The sequence below is a fragment of the Belonocnema kinseyi genome, chromosome 3, assembly GCF_010883055.1.
Source record: "Belonocnema kinseyi isolate 2016_QV_RU_SX_M_011 chromosome 3, B_treatae_v1, whole genome shotgun sequence".
Classification (NCBI taxonomy): domain Eukaryota; kingdom Metazoa; phylum Arthropoda; class Insecta; order Hymenoptera; family Cynipidae; genus Belonocnema; species Belonocnema kinseyi.
The window spans coordinates 27,310,255-27,330,003 of NC_046659.1; the positions used below are offsets into that span (position 1 = coordinate 27,310,255).

The 19,749-nt window shown below is 35.3% G+C and overlaps 1 protein-coding gene across 3 annotated transcripts in view; it reads left to right on the forward strand.

Annotated features, from left to right (window-relative positions):
• The window catches only part of LOC117169057 (neural Wiskott-Aldrich syndrome protein-like), a 126,495-nt gene that overhangs the window by 68,101 nt on the left and 38,645 nt on the right, over positions 1 to 19,749 (forward strand). The window contains exon 6 of one of the 3 annotated variants that reach the window (XM_033355158.1): positions 16,771 to 16,877. The exons of the other annotated variants lie outside the window; for them this stretch is intronic. Coding sequence (XP_033211049.1) covers positions 16,771 to 16,877 — 107 coding nt within the window. The remainder of the gene's footprint in view (positions 1 to 16,770; positions 16,878 to 19,749) is intronic. 3 annotated transcript variants of the gene reach the window in all.

Consider the following 19,749-nt stretch of genomic DNA (forward strand, 5'->3'; position numbering starts at 1 on the left):
TGTCAAATTTATTGTCAAAACTAATCTTCTTTGTTGAAACATTTTATTCTATTCTATTTTATATTATATATTCTATAAGATTTTCTTTGATGATTTTCAATCTATAACTCAACAATTTTGTTAGAAATTCGTCTTTTTGGATTAAAAATGCATCTTTTATGGTACAAAGCTTATCTTCCATCCTTGAAAATTAGTCTTTGTTAGAAGAAAATTGAAATAGAAAATTTAGGACATTTAAAACTTACTGTCCAATTGTTGCGGCAATTTTTCCTGAAAGTATTGCTATAAATTAATACTTGTATAGTATGACAGGATGCGTCAAATATTAAGCTGGAGATTGCATTCATAAAATTTTAATCAATGATTATATGAAAATATGCTTGGTCAAAGTTGCCCTACCCTTAAAGACTAATAGAACATAAGAAGATTTTTTTGATAGTGGTGCCAGGTGCGAATTATAGTTAGCCCTTCGTTGGCCCGTTACCGTAGACGTAGACCGAACTGTTCATAGCTTGCAGATCGAAAACTATTTCACGAATCTTTCCTTATCTTGGTAGTCTCCCTTGCTCAGTAGATGGATTCATATGATCGCTGTTTCATTATACGAGAGGAGCGAGCGCTGAAAAGCCCCGCCCACTTAGTCTCTTTTCATCATCAAAATTCACTTGCTTCAGGAAATGAAGAGTTTGGTGACTAAACTCTTCGCTTTATCATAGCCCGAAGGCTATGACACATTTGTTCCACGATAATGGAACTCCATAATATTTTTAAGGGATATTGTACATATTGCCAACTGCCAATTGAACAAATTAATTATCCAACAAAAAACAAATTGTCAACCAAGTTGTGAAATTTGCAATCAGAAATGTGAATCTTTAACAACGCACACTGTAAAATAAGTCGGTGTAAATTTACATTCTGTGACGACGGAAATTATTCGATCGGCGTGGCACATGGTAAATAAGCAGAATTCTGTAAAAATATATATTTTCCTTTCAACCTGCGTCCGACATTAGTAAAAGAACTACCGGACGTAAATTTCCCGTCATTGACCGTTCCCGCATGAGTTGGACAACTAGATAGTATGTGAGCTAAATGCTTGGGGTGTGCATTGCACGCCCTGCAGCTATCATCGGGAATATCTTGGCTCAAAATGTGGCTACGGTATGTTAAGGTGGAAATGACATCCCCACAGAAATGTGGAGGATCAGTCAATGTCGTATTGACTGATCCTCCACATTTCTGTGGAAGATACAGTGCATCCTCTTATCGAGGGGCTGTTCACGAAAGTTTTTCTCTTGTCCTTTCTTAATCCGGGCTTTCAGGAGTGAGCACTCGAGATAGATAAGATTTTATGCATTTTTCTTACCCCTAATACTGATGTTAAGTCTGAGTGTTTCAGCAGCCTCCTCTGCTGCTTTGTACAGAAACGCTGATTTACCCACTTCTTTGTGCTTCCTGACCATTTTAAGAAGAGGGTCTCTTCCATTTGCGACTCTATGCGCTGTACCCAGAATAATCCTGTTGTGAAGACATTCAAGACTCAATATTCCGCGACGACCTTGATGGCGTCAGATATACAGTCGTGGAACAGAAGACTTAAGGTATGTATAAATTTCTCCAGCGTAAAGGTGTCGTACAGTGCTTCTATCGACGAACTCAGGGTCTTCAGATATGCTATTAAGTTTTCCTAGCTTCAACTAAACCTTGGCGCAATTGCCTAACCCAAATTCCATTCCAATTTCCTTAGTATATCGTTCGACAATCCCTAGAGCTAGATGTAGTTGCTCTTTGTTTTTAGCATAGATCTTAAGATCGTCCATTTAAAATACATAAGTGACCTTGTACTTTCGATCTGCAGGTTTGCCGCAAAAGTACTCTTTATAATGGCGAAGTGCTAGAGATAGTGGCAATAATGCAAGGCAAAAGAGGAGTGGGCTCATGGTGCCGCCTTGAGAGATACCTCTCCGAAAGGTGACATTGTTAGTTGTCACACGATTTTTTCCAGATGAGATAGTAAATCTGGTTTTTCAAAGCGGCATCAATCTCTCTATGCAACTAACGATTTGCGGATGAACCTTTAAACTTTCCAAAAGACAAATGAAAAGTCTATGGGAGGTCGAATCGAAAGCTTTTCGATAATCAATCCAGGCCATCGATAGGTCACGCTGGTAAATTGCTGCATATTTGCAGACCCATCTATCGATGAGCAGGTTCTCCCGACATCCCGCTACGCCTTTCTTTGAGCGTCGTTGTTCATACATTTTTTGCACACAGGTTCAATTACCCGAATAATCCTATAATTTAAGATAGCTGTGAATATCTTATACAGTTTTTTCAGATAAGTGATTGGCCTGTCATTCTTCGGATCAGCTAAGTTGCCTATTTTCGGCAGGAGTATTGTGCGCCCTTTCACCAACTACTCCGGAATCGGCTCTTCCGACTTTAAATATGAGGTGAAAATACGGGCCAAATGCTGATGGGTTAAAGGAAACTTCTTCCACTAGAAGGTTTTGACACAATCTGGTCCCGGAGCGGAATAGTTCTTCATCCCTCTTAATACTTTTTTTACCTCCTCGGTAGTGATGGGTGGGCATTCTTCATCAGGTGTTATGAGGGCATCACACAGCTCCTTGAAGCTATTTATATTTTCTGAATTTTCGTCCAGTCTATTCTGCACTTCGTAGACCTCTCTCCAAAATACTTCGACCTCCTCTGGTTTGGGTGGGTGTTCGACAGTAACTGGAAGGTCTTGGAAGAGTCGAGATGGGTCAGAGAGAAACTGTTGATTTTCTCTGACCCACCTCTCCCTCCGCTCTAGACTTCTCTTAGAGTCAGATAGTATACGTATTCTCTCAACAATATGCTGCCTGATGGTCAGCAGCTTTGACTAGTTAATTGTATGATAACGGGTCCGGAGTTTGCGCGCGAACATTCGAACCTTGGCGGTAAAATTCGTGCCAGATGTGATGTAGTCAATCACACTCTGAATGCGATACACGTACTGTCTTGCCCAGCCTATCTTTATGGCAAGTTGTTGCATTTGTATTTTGGTCTTATGATCAACCGTTGGTTTTGTTTTACGGCTCGCTTCGGCCAAAGCTCTCGCTGCATTATACACACAATAATTGATAGCCCAGAGGTCGCATTCTTCGGAAAAATATCCACGAAGCTCGTCATCCATTTCAGCCAGATCTTTAGTCTTGAGAGAAACCTTTGTGTTGATGTTTCTCCAGGTCATAAAGCATCGCTCTTCCTCTATCGGATGCCTGCCCACGGTTGGTCTTAGTGTCCCCTCTCCTTCTCTTTTGCCGGTTTGTTATAACTGTGGTAGGGTAGGCGTTCCGCTTACATAGCCTCTTTTTTGGAGTAGTTCGGCATGGTTTCGCAGATATTGATGCGAAAAGTGCGATAGCTCCGGGTGTTTCTCGCACCACAGAGCATGCAGTCGTGCCATGTAACCCCGTTCAGGGGCCACACTCGTATCGTAGCACTCTAGCAAGTTGCGATTTAGTCGCTCCGTCCACCTAAAGGACACGAGATTCCATCGATTCATCGCATTGAGTCCACCTTCATTGGCTTCCCCAGTTCTAGAGTATTCGGCATTGTTGGCCGCCCTATTGTCGGGAGCCCTGCGCAATCTGTTGTTTTGAACCGCACTTGCTACGACTATGTTTGGTGTTGCCATTGTTGTTCCCACGAGAAGCTGGGGAAAGGGGTTCATCCATCCTTGTAGAGCTCCGCATGCAAGGATAAGGCTGCGTACTCTAAAGGTCGCCCAGTATCCCAGAGTCACCGTTCTAGATACCTCACCCAGGTGGTAGCCGCGACTGCCTATTTATTTTTAAAACCATATTCAGCAGAAACCATTGGTACAGGGACCCTCTAACCGCAACCCGAGGACGCGTTCGGTGGCTTTGTCATAGCCAATTTCCAAGTTGTCAAAAATCTCAAAAAAAAGGTTAAAAACCATATGACGTACAAAACAACAAACGATATGCGCTTCAAATGGCAAAAGATCGGTCGGGCGTTTCCGAAACTCATCGTTTGGCACGACTTGCACTCGCTAGATCCGAATGGTCCAAATTAACATGCTGCAAATAATTCTGCGGCGTTCGTCCGTGCGGACTTACTCCCTCGCGATAGAAAAGCACACGTCAAAATTTACATAGACTTTCGTATACTTAAAGCCCTATGTAAATTCATCACCTTACGTGTACTTACTATATCCGATGCCGATCGAATAGTTTCCATCATCGGATGTACTAATTTCACAGTCGACTGCAAATAGAACATTCTTCATTTTATTTTCACATTGTCATCTGAAGTGAAATCACATTAGATTGCTAATAAATACTGTGTTGTCGGAAATTAATAAGGTTATATATTGTAATTTGAAAAAAACTGCACGTATACTTACTAGCTGATTGTAAATGTCGCCAAAGCTTTTTTTATAGTGTAGTACAATTTTCGACCAATTCGTGGAATTTTAAACCAAAAACAGTACAATTCGTCCCACAACGACCAATTATGAAGAAAATAGTTGAAGCTTAAAAAAAATCAGATTAATTTTTAGCCTTACAGTTCCATTTTTAATGAGAGGACAAATTTATGCCAAAAGAGATGAATTTACAAACTAAAAAGACGATTTTTTATCTAAATTGAAATTTTGAATCAAGAAAAACTTCTCGTAATGTAAAAAAAAATTTAAACAAGTGATAAAAGGCAAGATTTCGGATTCTAATCGTGTGTTTAAAAAAACAACATATTTTCAGAAAATGTATACTCTTAAGTAAGGAGATGAATGTTCAATAGAAAGAATAAATTTTCAATCAAAAAAATTAATCCTAAAAAGAATTGTATAATTTTCAAATAAAATATGAATCAGAAACGAAAAATATAATTGTTGAAATATTGTAGTCAAAGAAAGGTTTTCATTTTTTATTAATGACAGTAAACTTCATCCAAAAACTATAATATTGAACAAAATAATTATATTTTCAACGAAATAGATTAATTGTCTGATAAGAAGTTTCATTTTTAGGTTCATTTTTACCAAAATATATGTAATTTCTATCAAGAGAGATGAGTTTACAAACCAAAAAGACGATTTTTTAACGAGATGTAATTACTTATTAATTTACTTAATAATGTACGAAACAAATGTTACCATATTGTTTAATTTGAAGAGAAAAGAAAATGTTTTGTGAATAAAAAATATAGTAGATAACATTCCAACTAAAAAAGATTAAAAAATTTTTATTTGAAACACAAAGCTGTGAGTTCAACCAAAAAGACGAATTCGCAACAATTCTAACGCTGAGTTTTCAGCAAAATAAAAAAAAAACAATTTTCAACTAAAAAAATATCATTTGCAGAACATTATATTCTTTCACTAAAGAGCTGTATTTTCAACATAAAGAATTACTTTTCAAGAAAGTACTTTAACTTTCTAAATTGTATGTACAGTAGAACCTAGATATCACGTTTATGCTTGTAGCGAAATCCTGCATATAATGAAAGATTCGTCCGCTTCCTTCATCGTAAAAAATAAATGGCGAAATTCGTTTATAACGAATCCCCGCTTATAACGAACGCCTTTCCCAGTATCTTAAAATTCGTTGTATCGAGGCTCTACTGTATCCTATATTATTAAGTATGTATGAGTTGTCATGAGTATGTTTTAATGCATGAGTCATGCCTAACTGGAAATAAGCACGTTCTAGCTCTGACGATTATTGCCTCTGTTTACATTACTGATTTCTGCTTTTATTGTAGTCGTCAATACCTATTTGGGCAGGAAATATCCGTTATATTGCCGGAATATTTATTGCATTCACATTCATTATGGTGTAATGTAATCGTCCAAATTTTCGATTTCTAGTTTTTAACGGATCTTTACATTTCGGCACTCACAGAGTCCGAAAATCATAAAATTTTGTGGGTGTATGCCTGTCCGTATGTATGTATGTATGGTTACCTGAATGTTGTAGCGACACTAACTTTTGAAGGATTTTTCTAATTGATGCAGCCTTTGATACACTTCTTAAATTTCCCAAAATGAAGCTTAAATTTTTTAAGCAGATATTTCCAACCAAAATAAAAAAATGTGGAGTATTTTCAAGATTTGAAATTTTAGAAATTGTTTTCAAAGTTTCTTATATATGAGTAGAAGACTTGCAAATTATTCAAATAAAGTGTTCGATTTTAATGAAAATTAGAAAAGTTATATACTTTCGAAAAATTTGAAATTATTCAGAAAAATAGAAAAAAATTGTCTGATTAGGAAATTTCATTGAAATTCTTCACTAGATATCAAATATACTTAGAAACTATCTTCGTTAAATTTTTCGATTAAACAAATTCAAAAAGTTCAGCTTTTTCAAAATTAAAATTTTTTAAAAAAAGTTTTAGAAATTGTTGTCTAATTTTCTGGTACATGGCAAAAAGGCTTGCAAATTTTTAAAAGCTTCAAATTTTTACTAGATATAAAATATATGTACAGTGAAACTCTTCTATAGCACCGATTTCGGGACTGACGGTGGGTGGCAACTAACTCATTATAGCATGCTCTGCTTTGGATTGTTCACGCCTGACTGCTCGTCTGAGTGACAGCCGCAGATCCCGCGTACCCCGCGCAGCCCTGTTACACCTTCATGCAGCGCGGCCTCAATTCTCGGAAATGCTATAGAAGGGAGGACTATTGAAGATTTTCACTGTATTTCGAAACTACTCTCATGCAATTTGTTAATTAGACAAAAATACAAATAGTTGGAATCATTTTCAAAAAAATATACAATTTTTGTTTTTAAGAGATCCGTAAGTTTAAAGCGTTATTTTTACTAGATTTGAACAAGGTTACAAATTATCTTGATGAAGTTTTTAAATTGGATACAAATGATCGAGCGCGAAGCGCGAGTTTCGTAATGAGAATATAATCGTCAAAGCTGTAGGTGCTTTGAGAACCTTCTTCATAACCAAATGGGAAAAAATTTCAGTTAGAATTTATGGCTGTAATTCCTCAGAAGTTTAAATCACAGTTTTCGATTTAAGTTATAAGATTTATGATATTTTGAAAAATGTAGTTAAAGTGTATGTATTCAACGTAGGAAAACAAGCGCCCTAGGCGCGTTCAAACTTGACGTAAAGCACCGCGCGTGCTTCAAATGGAGGTAAAGCTTTTTTCTGAAATGAGAACCCCTATTTTTGACTGCGGAGTTGAAAATAGCGGGAAATTTCACATAAAAAAAGACCTGTGAAAAAACGGTTTTCGTAACCTTGAAATGTTAAAAAATCAAGGTAAAATGTCTGAGAAACGACCAGATGCCCTTTTTCTGAATTGTCTTGGTTTTCGGGGTAAACAAGCGTTCAAGATGTGTCACAAAAGTGAATGAAATGTTAAGATGTATATCACCTTCACTATCATGACCTTCAGGTCAATTTTCAAGGTCACTTGAAGGTCAATACGATTTTTCTTAGATTGAACTCTGTGCTAAACTGAATTTTGTTGGTGAACTTCAGACTGTGGATTGTTATCACGATACCCCCCCCCCCCCCCCCCCCCCCCCCCCCCCCCCCCCCTCAACACTCCGAGACAGTAACAATCATTTCGGATAAGATGTAAAGACTGAATATGTAGTTAGAAAAGTGACAATCTTGACAATGTCACTTCTCTGTGACTACTTGCAAATAAAAAAAGATACTTTGTCCTAACTTTTAGCGGTACCCAGAAACAACGGCGTGGACGTAGCAAGTTCTGTTTCCTTTGGGGTGCTTTCTTGTCGTGAGTTCCCCTTGCCTCTCACGTTTCGGGTGGTTGATTAACTTGAGTCCCATTGCCTCTCACCACTTCTACCAGTGTTACAATCAGCCACTGAGTAACTGTTCGAAGTGCCTACTTTGACCTCAAGGTGAAAGTTGATTGTACAGTACAATGTCCCCCTCGGTCCTGGTCAACCTTGTCCGAACCATTTCTTCGTGAATAAAGTATTTTAGAAGATATTTGGGATTGTAGGTTAAAATGGGTCACCGTGTATATATATTGTATGTGTATGAAGTGAGCAAAGTTTTACTATACATTGACATTGCATCGCAGGACATAAAAAATTGGTTAGTCGGCAAGTTCATTTCTTAATGTTGGCTTATTTCTTAATCTTCTTTTTTTTAAATTTTATGTTTACATATTTTGTTTAATTTCAGTTAGTATGGCTTATCTCTTCACTTTTGCTTCTTTCTTAATATGCAAAGTTATTGTCATTATAATTTTTGCTATTACTGCAATCTTCAATATTAAAAAAAGCATCCTCCCAATATATTGTCAATATAATATTAAAAACATAAATTAGTTTGGATATTTAATTACTTTCGTTATTTCAAAAAAGAAAAATAATTTATATAATTTAAACTATTTTTTATTAATTATTATTTTTAGAAATTTTTCAAGAAAAAATCTTAATGTTAAATACAACCCTAGAAGAATAATTTGAATTATCTTGCTTATTTCTTAATCTTTTTACTTTAAATTAATATACCGTTACATTTTTGTTTTACTTTTAGCTATACTATTTAATTTAAATTTACTGTGATGTACTTTTTTTAAATATGGCATCATTCTAATTTTTATTATTATTCCTGCCTTCAGGAATTAAAAAAAATCATCCTCGCAATATTTTCTGGAGATAAAATTAAATTTAAATTCTTTTCGGAATTTATTTTTCATCATACGCTAACTTTGTTAAATTTAACTATCTTCGAAATATATATTTTAAATTTAACAAATCACAGTGTGCTTTTATGTTCGAACCATTTATGTTTTAAGAAAAATTGATGATTGTTGTTATATTTGTAATTTTGAAAAATTTACATTATTCGACCATCCTTGGTGCATTTTGTTTAATTTGGTATTTTATAACTTGCAATGAAATTAAAAAAATTATTTTAGTGTCTACACGTTAGGGTAAAACCCACGCCCCTTCCTTTTCCAACTCCCTCTTCTCCTTAGAAGGTCCGTTCTTTTAGACAGGTCCGTGTTATGAAAATTTTAAGTTGAAAGTTTATTTTTTATTTTTGTAATCTTAAAAAATAAAATAAATTAATATTATATTTTGTTACAAAAAACAATCAGAACTACAGATTTTTTTATCATTTCTTAATTTTACCTTTAATGTTTATGTAACTCTCAATCCTATTATAAAAAACAGGTTGCGATATAATCTCGAAGTCTGAAGCCACGTTATCTCTTCACCTATTGGTTGGATTTACACGCGCCGCCTATTCTCTAGAATCGAGATCAGAATCGAGATCAACGGAATCTTTTATGAAGCCTGTATGAGGAAAACCCATAAGAGTGAAAGAGATGGACCATTTTCAATCTCTCTCACTCTTATGGGTTCTCTGTATACAGGCTGCCTGCTTGCAGAGGCATGAAAGCACCCTTATGAGGCCAATGCATTTCCACCGAAGTGCGCTTTCCGAGTGATCCGTTTGGCGGCGGTAAATTCTAGGGATACAAGTCGAGTCTGGAGTTTGAATTGTACAATTTCTAAGGCGTCAAGGCATGTTCGAGGGATCTGTTTACATTATAGATGTAAACATTCCTAGCGATCGTACCGAATTCGAGTGGAGCTCATATTTGTTTTTTTTTCAACATTTATTTAATCTTCAAACATTATAATTATTTAAACAATTTTCATAAATAGCTATTTTTCAAAGAATATGTTTCATTTATTATGTTGCTTTGTAAATTTACAAAAAATATTAATTATTTAAACAATTTTAATTTAAAAATTAAGACTGAGAATGTCTATCCAATGACTCTTTTCTATGTTGCTTTGTAAATATACAAGAACTAATAATTATTGAAATCATTTTTATTAAAAAATTAAGAGTTTGCCCTTTTTTCTACAAGTCAATTTTTTACGGATTCAAGTCAGGATGTCTATACGATAACTATTTTTTATGTTGCTTCGCAATTTTAAGAGATATATTAATTGTTAAAACAATTTTAATTACAAAATTAAAAGTGCCATTTTCTTAAGAGTCAATGTATTTTCGGGGTCAACCAAAAATGTTTATCCGACGAATGCTTTCTATTTTGCTTTGCAAATTTACAAGAACTGTTAATTATTTACAGAATTTCAATTTAAAAACTAACAGTTTAACCGTTTTGATACGAGTTAATTTTTTGACGAAGTCGACTAAGAATTTCTATACAATGACTATTTTTATGCTGCTTTTCAAATTTATAAGAACTGTTAATTATTGAACCAATTTTAATTGAAACATTAAAAGTTTGGCCTTTATCTTACGAATCAATTTGTTTTCGAAATCAACTAAGAATGTCTATACGATGACTCTTTTCTATTTCGTTTTGTAAATTTACATGAACTATTATTTATTTAAACAATTTTAATTTAAAAAGAAGAGTTTCAACTTTTTTCTGTGAGTTAATATTTTTACGAACCCAAGTAAGAATATCTATACAATAACCTTTTTTATGCTGCTTTTCAAATTTACAAGAACTTTTAATTATTTAAATAATTTTAAGTAAAAAACTAAAACTGACCTTTTTTCAACGAGCCAGTTTGTTTGCAGAGTCAACTAAGAATGTCTATCCGATGACTTTTCTATTTTGCTATGCAAATTTACATAAACTGTTAGTTATTCAAACAATTTGAATTAAAAAACTAAAAGTGACCTTTTTCTAAGAGTCAATGTGTTTGTTGACTCAGATAAGAATGTCTATCCGATGACTCTTTTCTATTTTGCTTTGTAAATTTTCATGAACTATCATTTATTCAAAGAATTTCAATTTAAAAATAAGAGTTCGACCATTTTTCTATGAGTTAATTTTTTTACGAAGTCAAGTAAGAATGTCTATCAACCGATTCTTTTCTACGTTGTTTTGCAAATTTACAAGATGTATTAATTATTTAAACAATTTTAATTGAACAATTGAAAGTGCCATTTTTTAAGACTTAATGTGTTTGCGGACTCAACTAATAATGTCTATCTGATAACTTCTTTCAATGTTGCTACGCAAATTTACAAGAACTATTAATTATTTAAACATTTTTAATTAATAACTTAAGAGTTTGGCCTTTATCCTACAAGTCAATTTGTTTTCGAAATCAACTAGGAATGTCCATTCGGTGACTCTTTTCAATGTTGCTTGGCAAATTTACAAGAACTATTAATTATTGAAACAATTTCAGTTACAAAATTAAGAGTTTGGTTTTTTTTCTACGATTTCGTTTCTCTGGTGCTTTGAAAATTTACAATTATTAATTATTTAAAAAAGGTTTATCAACAAATTTATAGTTTGGCTATTTTTGAAGTGAGATGCATCATTTGTTTACGGAATGAACTAAGAATGTCTTTGGATGATCATTTCCACCAAAGCATGTAAATTTATAATAATTATTATTCATTTAAACAACATTCATAAACATGTTGAGAGTAAGGGTATTTTTCAATTGATAAACACAATTTATTTACGAAGTTAACTAAGATTCTTTTTGCGATGAATCTTTCCTAAGTTATTTGTTAAATTTGTAAGAATTATTAATTATTTAAAGATCTTTCATAAAAAAATTCAGAATTTTGATATTTAAAAAAGGAAAGGGTCAGTTTTTTTACAAATTCAACTAAAAACATCTTTCCGATTAATTATAATAATCAAATTTTCATTATTCATTATTTAAACTACTTTCATGAGCCAATTAAGAGTTTGGGCATTTTTTGCAACATAGGCTTAATTTTTTTACAGAATCAACAAAGAATGTTTTTCCAATCCCATTTTACTACGAAACTTTGTAAATTTACACTAATTATTTATTATTAAAATAAATTTCATAAACAAATTCAGAACTTGGCTGTTTTTTAGACTTTGAACCAATTCAACATTTTAAACAAATTAGTTTTTATAAGAAAATGTATGCACTATATATTTAATAAAAATTTTAAAAAATTAAAACTGTATGATGGTAAAAACTTCCATTTTCATTAGTTTCAGTAATTATTACTTTTTATTAATTTCTTCCAGTAATTTCATAATATTCTGTATGAATGTTAGTACAATTTGTTGACAATGCGGCTACACACTAAATTATTCGAATTACTCTCAGTTGCCTAAACATTCGGCCAGATGAGATGAAAACTGCAGAAAACCACCTCCCGAGTTTAGCCGGGTTTTCAAAATTCGAGTACACAACCCGGTCGTACGTCGTAGATGGTCACCCATCTAAGTGCTAGGGGCACTCGAAATGGCTTGACATTTGGACTCATCTCGAGTCGAGATCATTTACTAGGCAGTCTGATAAGTCTCTGAAAAATGAAACACGGAGACGTTTTTTGGCCAAAGTCGGTTTTATTTTTCAACATACTCTCCTTTTAAGTCGATACAGCGAGTCCAACGATTTTCTAACTTTTTGATACCGTCGGAAAAGTACTCGATCGGAAGGTCTCCAAAAGACGCCTCAGTTTCAGCTATGAGCTCCTCATTTGAGTAAAAACGCTTACCAGTAAGCCATCTCTTCAGGTTATGGAACAAATAATAGTCGCTGGGGGCCAGGTCTGGTGAATACGGTGGCTGAGGAACCAATTTGAAGCCGATTTCATGCAATTTTGCTTGTGCAACTAAGCATGAATAAACAGGCGCATTGTCGTGATGATAAAACGGTTTTTTCTTCTTCAAATGCTTTCGTTTTTCGGCGATTTCGATTTTCAATCGGTCCAATAATGATGAATAGTATGCTCCGGTTTTGGTTTTACCTTTTTTAAGATAGTCCACGAATATTATGCCATGTGCATCCCAAAATACGGAGGCAATAACCTTTTCGACCCATTGTTGCGTTTTTGGACGCTTCGGAGCACTTTGGCCCGGTGGAACCCACTGTTTTGCCTGTTGCGTTGACTCAGGAGTGTAAGTAGTGGATCCAGGTTTCATCCATGGTTATGAATCGGCGCAAAAACTCGGTCGGCTTCCGCGAAAATAATGCCAAATTCTGCTGGGAAGTTGTCACACGAATTCGTTTTTGGTCCATTGTGAGCAAACGCAGCACCCATCGTGCGCAGAGCTTCTTCATGCCCAAAACTGAATGCACGATATTGCCCACACGTTCCAATGATATGCCTACAGCATTAGCTACCCCACCCCTCTCAATTTCACTTTGGGATCATTCAACATCATATCATGGATTTTTTCGACATTTTCTGGTGTAGTCACCTCTTTTGGGCGTCCAGATCGTTCAGCATCAACTGTGCTCGTACGGCCACAACAAAACTCGGCAAACCACTTATGAATCGTTTCAATCGACGATGCAGAGTCCGGGTAATACTTATCCAGCTTGGCCTTGGTCTCGGATATCGTTTTCTTGCGAAGATAGCAGTGTTTGATCTAAACTCGAAACTCAGATTTTTCCATATTAAAAATAACTCGGAGGTTGCTCGCTTCTCAGTGCTGTAACTTGTAAATGCGTAAACATAAGAGGCTGAAGTTTTGACAGGCGTCATTTGAAGGATCAAGCTCGACGAAAACGGTTCACATTAGTGAATACTAATGCCATCTCTTAGAATTTTCAGGTACTTATCAGACTGCCTAGTACCATGAATTTCTATGAAAATTTGTACGCACCGACATTTCATAACTATGTTTTTTCCAAAGTTGCATAAAAATGTTTCATGTTGTGCAATAATTTATTCTGCATCTTGAGAGGGTAGCCGTGCGGAGCCGTGCACAAATAAAAGCTATTGAAGCAAAAATGAATATCGCGGTATTATATTAAACTTCATTTACAAATAAAATAATTGCAACTAAATCAGTGGGTCGCGCGCGTATGAACTTCTAGTGAAGAAAAAATAAATTATTCTTTGCCTTATGTTTGTTTGAAATATTTATAGTGTAAAATTTTATTTATTTATTTTTTATTGAATGTACTTTTACTTTTTTTTATGAAATACCTTATTTAAAATTATTATTAAACAATGCAGAATAATGAAAATCCAGAAATTAATGTCATTTAATTCTAATAACAGTTTTTATTTTTATTTTACTTTCACTTGCATTAAAAAAATCTAAATTATTACAATTTGTAATACATTAAAACTGATAACAAATTTAAAAACCTAATTCAGACTGGGCTTTAAAATTTGTACAATTTTTTTATTATTTAAGATTTGATTAAGAAAAAAATCTTAATATATAGTTAAAAATATTCAACTTTAAGAAATTGTTTTATTTTACTTGCAGTCATATTTTGGAAGGCTCTGCCTTATTGCAACACATGTGTAAGTACTATTCACGATTTTCTGTAATAAAAACATTGCTTATTCATTACACGGGGCAGAAGAAGAAAGAAAAAGAAAAGAAAAGTTTGTAAAAATAAGAGAAGTATTTGTAGTTTTGATTTAAAAAAGAAGAGTATTAGCCTCTTTTGTGGAAAAATAACATAAAAGCCGAATATCTCTACGATGAAAATTACTTCAGTTTCCCATGAAATTGTGAAAAATAATGATCTTTGCTTAAACATATTTCATTTCATTGCCATGACACTATATCATGTATTTAAAACATTTCTTTTTAAATTACAATTTAATTAAAAGTTTTTGCAATTTTCAAATGCTAAAAATTAAGTTCAATTGGGTTGAATTTGCGTATTAATACTGACACTTGATTTAACAGATATTATATTTACCGAAAAATATATAAGCAAACGATTCATATATAAATTGTATTCATCATGAATCCTTATTCATCACATCACAATGAAGAAAAAGAAACAGCAATTATAAAACAAATTAAACACTAATTTTGAAGTAAATAAGAAATTGAATTAAATTGTAAAATTTATAATAATTAAAAATTAACATTATTGAATTTTGTTAAATATGTCTAAAAATTACATTTGTTTTGCAGAAATAATTATGGAATTTTAATTTATTCATCATATTTATTTATTTTTAGATTTTTTAAACAATTATTGTAAAAAGAATTTATAAAAATAATAAATAGTTTTTAATATTTTTAGGAATATTAATAATATTATATTATTATTTTGAAACATTCGAAAATTACTAAACAATAATTTGTTAATAAATTGGTGCAGCCCATTATCTATTTGAATGTAACTCAACACAAGTTCTAATCAAAATTGAAGTAATTTTTTATTAATTATAATATATTATTTCATAATTGCTTTCATATTTGAGAATAAATAAATAATATTATTTGAAAGCTTCAATGTTTTAATGATAAAAATGTTCTAAAGAATTTACTATATTAATAAGATTTAAATTCATGTTGTCAATTTCTTCAGCGACATTAAAATAAATATCAGAAAGAAAGTCGAAGATGTTGGAAATGTAGTTCAGAAAGGTATGTTTTTGCAATATTTAACTTTTTTGTTGAATGTCATTCAAAAATAATTGTTATTTCATTACTTACGTCAATATAATACAAACATTATACCTTAATTTTATTATGTTTTTATTTGTCCACAGGAGGATTGCGTCTATCAATAGATAGTGAAAACAATATAAAATTATTGGAAAACGAAGATGAAATTTCTGAAGATGAATTAATAGAGGGCTTGTGTCAGCTAAAAACAAAACGGAATTCAAAGGATGAGTTAAATGTTTCAAGCCCAATGTAGATTTATAAATTATAGTACTTTCCATATGTTAAGATTACTAAATTTTAAACATAAATTAACTTTTTTTTTGCCCCAAATGTATGTTACAGGGAAATGCAGAGAACACGTGATGATAATGATCAGAAATATTTATAAGCGACCAATTCACATATACTTTTCTATACTACATGTAGTAAATAATCAATATTGATAAAATTTCAATACTTTCACTTCACGCATGAAATAATTAGTACTTACGATTTTTTGGGATTGAAAGATGGCGCTGAGCCTATCGTTCACGTGCAGTGTCGTCCCGCATAAATACCGTAATTTTAAGCAGTTTTCTGACAGAAAAACGGTTGCATTCTTTCTCACACGAAACGCGAAGGTGTTGTTTTCTTTTACTGTTTTACCAACAAATATTGACTCGCTGGCGTATGATCAGCTGGTGCCTACAGTGCCGTGTCAAGTAATGGATGTTAAACTCCTTAAGGAGAAGATGTTTCAGCTAAGAAGGGATGCATGAGCGAAGAACGTAATCGTTCATAAGCTAAAGGACTCGGATCTCCTGAACAGGGATCTTGCTGCGTCAATTCGGGAAGTATTCTCGAAGGCTAAAGTGGATTCAGTGGTGGTGGAATCAGCCACCTGCTTAGGAAAGAACGCAGTTTCTAGGCCAGTTTTGGTCTCGCCATCTCAGAGATCAAGTATATTTGGTGAATCTAAGGTTTTTACTACAATGGGTCTTTCAATAACGAGTGACAGGTCGAAACTGGAGAGGTTGGAAAGAAGGGTGCTCATGGAGACGCGGAAGAGTCTACAGGACTGTAAACTATATTTTACTCTGAATTATGTTATAGACTTTGTTTCCACATCCGAAAAGGTGGAAGAACCTCTCGTAAGGAGAGTAAATAATCCTATACTAGAAGTGGGAAAGGTCAGGCCTCGGATCGTATTTTAGAATGCACACGGTTTTTCAAATCTAATAGCGTATTCGTTTATCCTCCACTGGTGCACTCCGATCTGCACCGAAGCAGGTCGAAGTGAGAAAGAAGAAGTAAGAAGGAGCGATTGGAGTGCTCTTGGAGTACAACAGTGCAGGATAAACGAATGCTTTATAAGTGACATTTCGATGTTTCAGTTGGATTCGGATATCCGGTGTGTGAGCGAGACGTGGCTATTGGAGCCTTCTGTGGTCCCCCCTCCTGGATTCCCCACCATGGATTTTCCACGGCCAGCGCAAAACAAGTCAGTAAATTTGACAGGGCTAGCGGTGGTTTAATGGTGTTTGTAAATCCGAAACGATATACATGCAAGCAATAGATATATGCCATGACTGGATTTTTATAAAATGCACGACTTCCGTCTTACAATTTGTAGTGAGCCTTATTAATTGCAAGTCTGGTCTGAATAAAGATGCAATCTGCAATAATTTGCACTCTGTCCTCGCGCAATTGGACGAGGTATGTCCCTCTTTACCTGTAATTTTGGGTGGGGATTTTAACGCACGAATTGGAGCTCTAAATCAGGTGTCTGAGGAGGCGGTTCCGATGGGCGTAGGTGCAAACGTGACGAGGTCTGTGTTAGACCGTGTAGTTTGTAAAAGGGGACATTCTTTAGTCGGATGCCTAGAAGCCCATCGTCTTGTTTTCCCTAATGGCAGATTCAGTGGTGATTGCCCGGCTAGCCTCACTCGCTTTTCCACTGGGAGTGGGAGTACCATCGATCTCACGGCTTGCATTCTCTCTTCAATAGGAGTAATTAAAGATTTCAAAATTGTTCTAATTGCTACGCGTTCGGATCAGCTCCCACTCAGCGTAGAACTCACATCTTTCGATGATAGAATGGCGAGGGGGGTTACCAAATCAAAGGGTACGGGTATGGCTGTTGGCGGGAAAATGATTTGGAGGGAGTCGAAGAAGAGGCTCTTCCTTGATAGGATGGCTTTGTCGCCTTTATACGCAGGGAAGGTAGAGTTGGTCGACACTGCGAACGAGAAGCTTATCTCTGCGATTACAGATGCGGCCTCTGGAGCGGGAATGATTTGTAAACCGTGGGCGAGCTTTAATAGCAAGAAGCCGTGGTATAACTGGGCATGCTTTAACAGTAAGGTGAGAGTGGAAAAAAGTCTGAAGTTGTGTAATAGGTCAGAATTCGCGCAGGAAGACATCCTTAAATTTAATGTAGACCAAGTGGCCTATATTGCTCTTTTGAATTCAAAGAAGGTGGCCTACTAGAAGGCTTTCCAGAATGGTCTTAAAGCCGCCAGAAGATCGGCGGATTTCTGGAAGGCAGTTAATTTTTGTAAGTCTACATTGGCGATGACAATAGCATTAAGTTGCAATCATTTCAGGAATTTTCGAATGGTTTGTATCCGCCTAAAATAACTCTTGACCTTCCCTGAAGGGTTAATATACAACCTCTGTTAGATTATCCGATTAATAGACGTGAAATCGAAGCGGCCATCAGTAAATGTAAACCGGGGAAAGCTCCCGGTCAGGATGGGGTTCCGGCGGAATTTTATAAAGTTCTACCGGAGTTAGGTGTCGATTACCTTGAACGTCTTTTCAGGGGGGTCTGGGAGAATGAGGGGGAACCCTCTTCTTGGGGGGATATCCTTACGAGCATGATTTACAATAAGGGTTATAAAGAGGATACTGGCTCATATAGGGATATCGCGGTTGTAAACAGTATGGCCAAGGTATATACACGGATCCACCTGGATAGATTGGCGAAGTGAATGAATGAGTCACAGTGTGTGCAGGAATTCCAGACAGGATTTAAGTCTGCCAGAGGTTGTATGGATCACGTCTTTGATTTGAGTTTTTTAATCCAGATACATCTCTCCACCCTTGGGTGCAAAATCTTTGCATACTTTGTAGATGTTAAGAGAGCTTTCTCTTCAGCAAATCAGGATCTACTGTGGAGAAAATTACTGAGTTTGGGTGTCAGCACCAAATTTATTAAAATTGTACAGAGTCTGTACGACGCGGCTAGGATTTCCATTCGCACGGCGGAGGGCCTTACAACCCCGGTTGGCATTAATTATGGTGTTCTACAGGGTGAGTTGCTTAGCTCAGTCTTTTTGGTTTTGACAATTAGTGATCTGGAAGACTTCTTGCTGAATCGAGGGCTGAGGCAAATCTCAATTGTTCATCTGATTGAGGTTCTTCTACTGGCCTATGCTGATGACATCGTGTTGCTTGTTGACTCTCGTATTTATCTCCAGAGGAAAATAAATACCCTTGCTGAATACTGTAAAATCAACCATCTGGAGGTCAACATAGCTAAGACGAAGACCATGGTCTTTCATAAGGGTAGGAAGCCTTCGATTCCGAATTCCACGTTGGATGGAAACCAGCTGGAGTTAGTTGGGGAATACAATTACCTAGGCAAGGTATTCGGGAGCTCAGGCAACTTCGCTCCGGCCTGCACCGAAAGGGAAGCTGCTGCATAGATTGCGGTAGGTTCGACGTTGCAGATCCTCCGAGCGTCTAGGTCGGAATCTTGGCGCACCAAACAAATCTTGTACCCGAGCCTTGTCTCAAATGTTATCTTCCATGCCATAGGAATTTGGGGTTTAATGTATTGTGAAGAGGTGAAGATAATTCATACTACCTTCTTCAAGAGAGTTTTGGGACTCCCTTATACATACTCCTGGTATGCACTTAGACTGGAGCTCCGTCGAGTCTCAACGGCACATAACATCTTAAAGTTTGCCCTCAACTGGTTAGAAAAGATGCTGGGTATGGGTAAAGAAAGGCTAACTAGAATATGCTTAAAACGTCTTCAGGCTATGGCAGACTCTGGTACGGCAAACGACAAGTTTAATTGGGTACTGCAGTTTAAACACATGCTCCCGTTGTGTGGGGCGGAAGATTTATGGCATGGCCTGGACGTGGTAAGTTCACAGTCCAAAAAAGAGATCATTTTAACCAAATTTGAGGCCTATCTTAGAGACTTACACCTGAACAGGCTTGCACAGACTTCTTCGGTTCAAGTGCTACTTTATCTAAGGATATACGAGGGTAGTTCAATAAGTCCTTAGAATGACCAACAGATGGCGCGCGAATCGCTCCAAATCATCTGTTTTTAGTCAGCACCACTCCCGACTAGATAT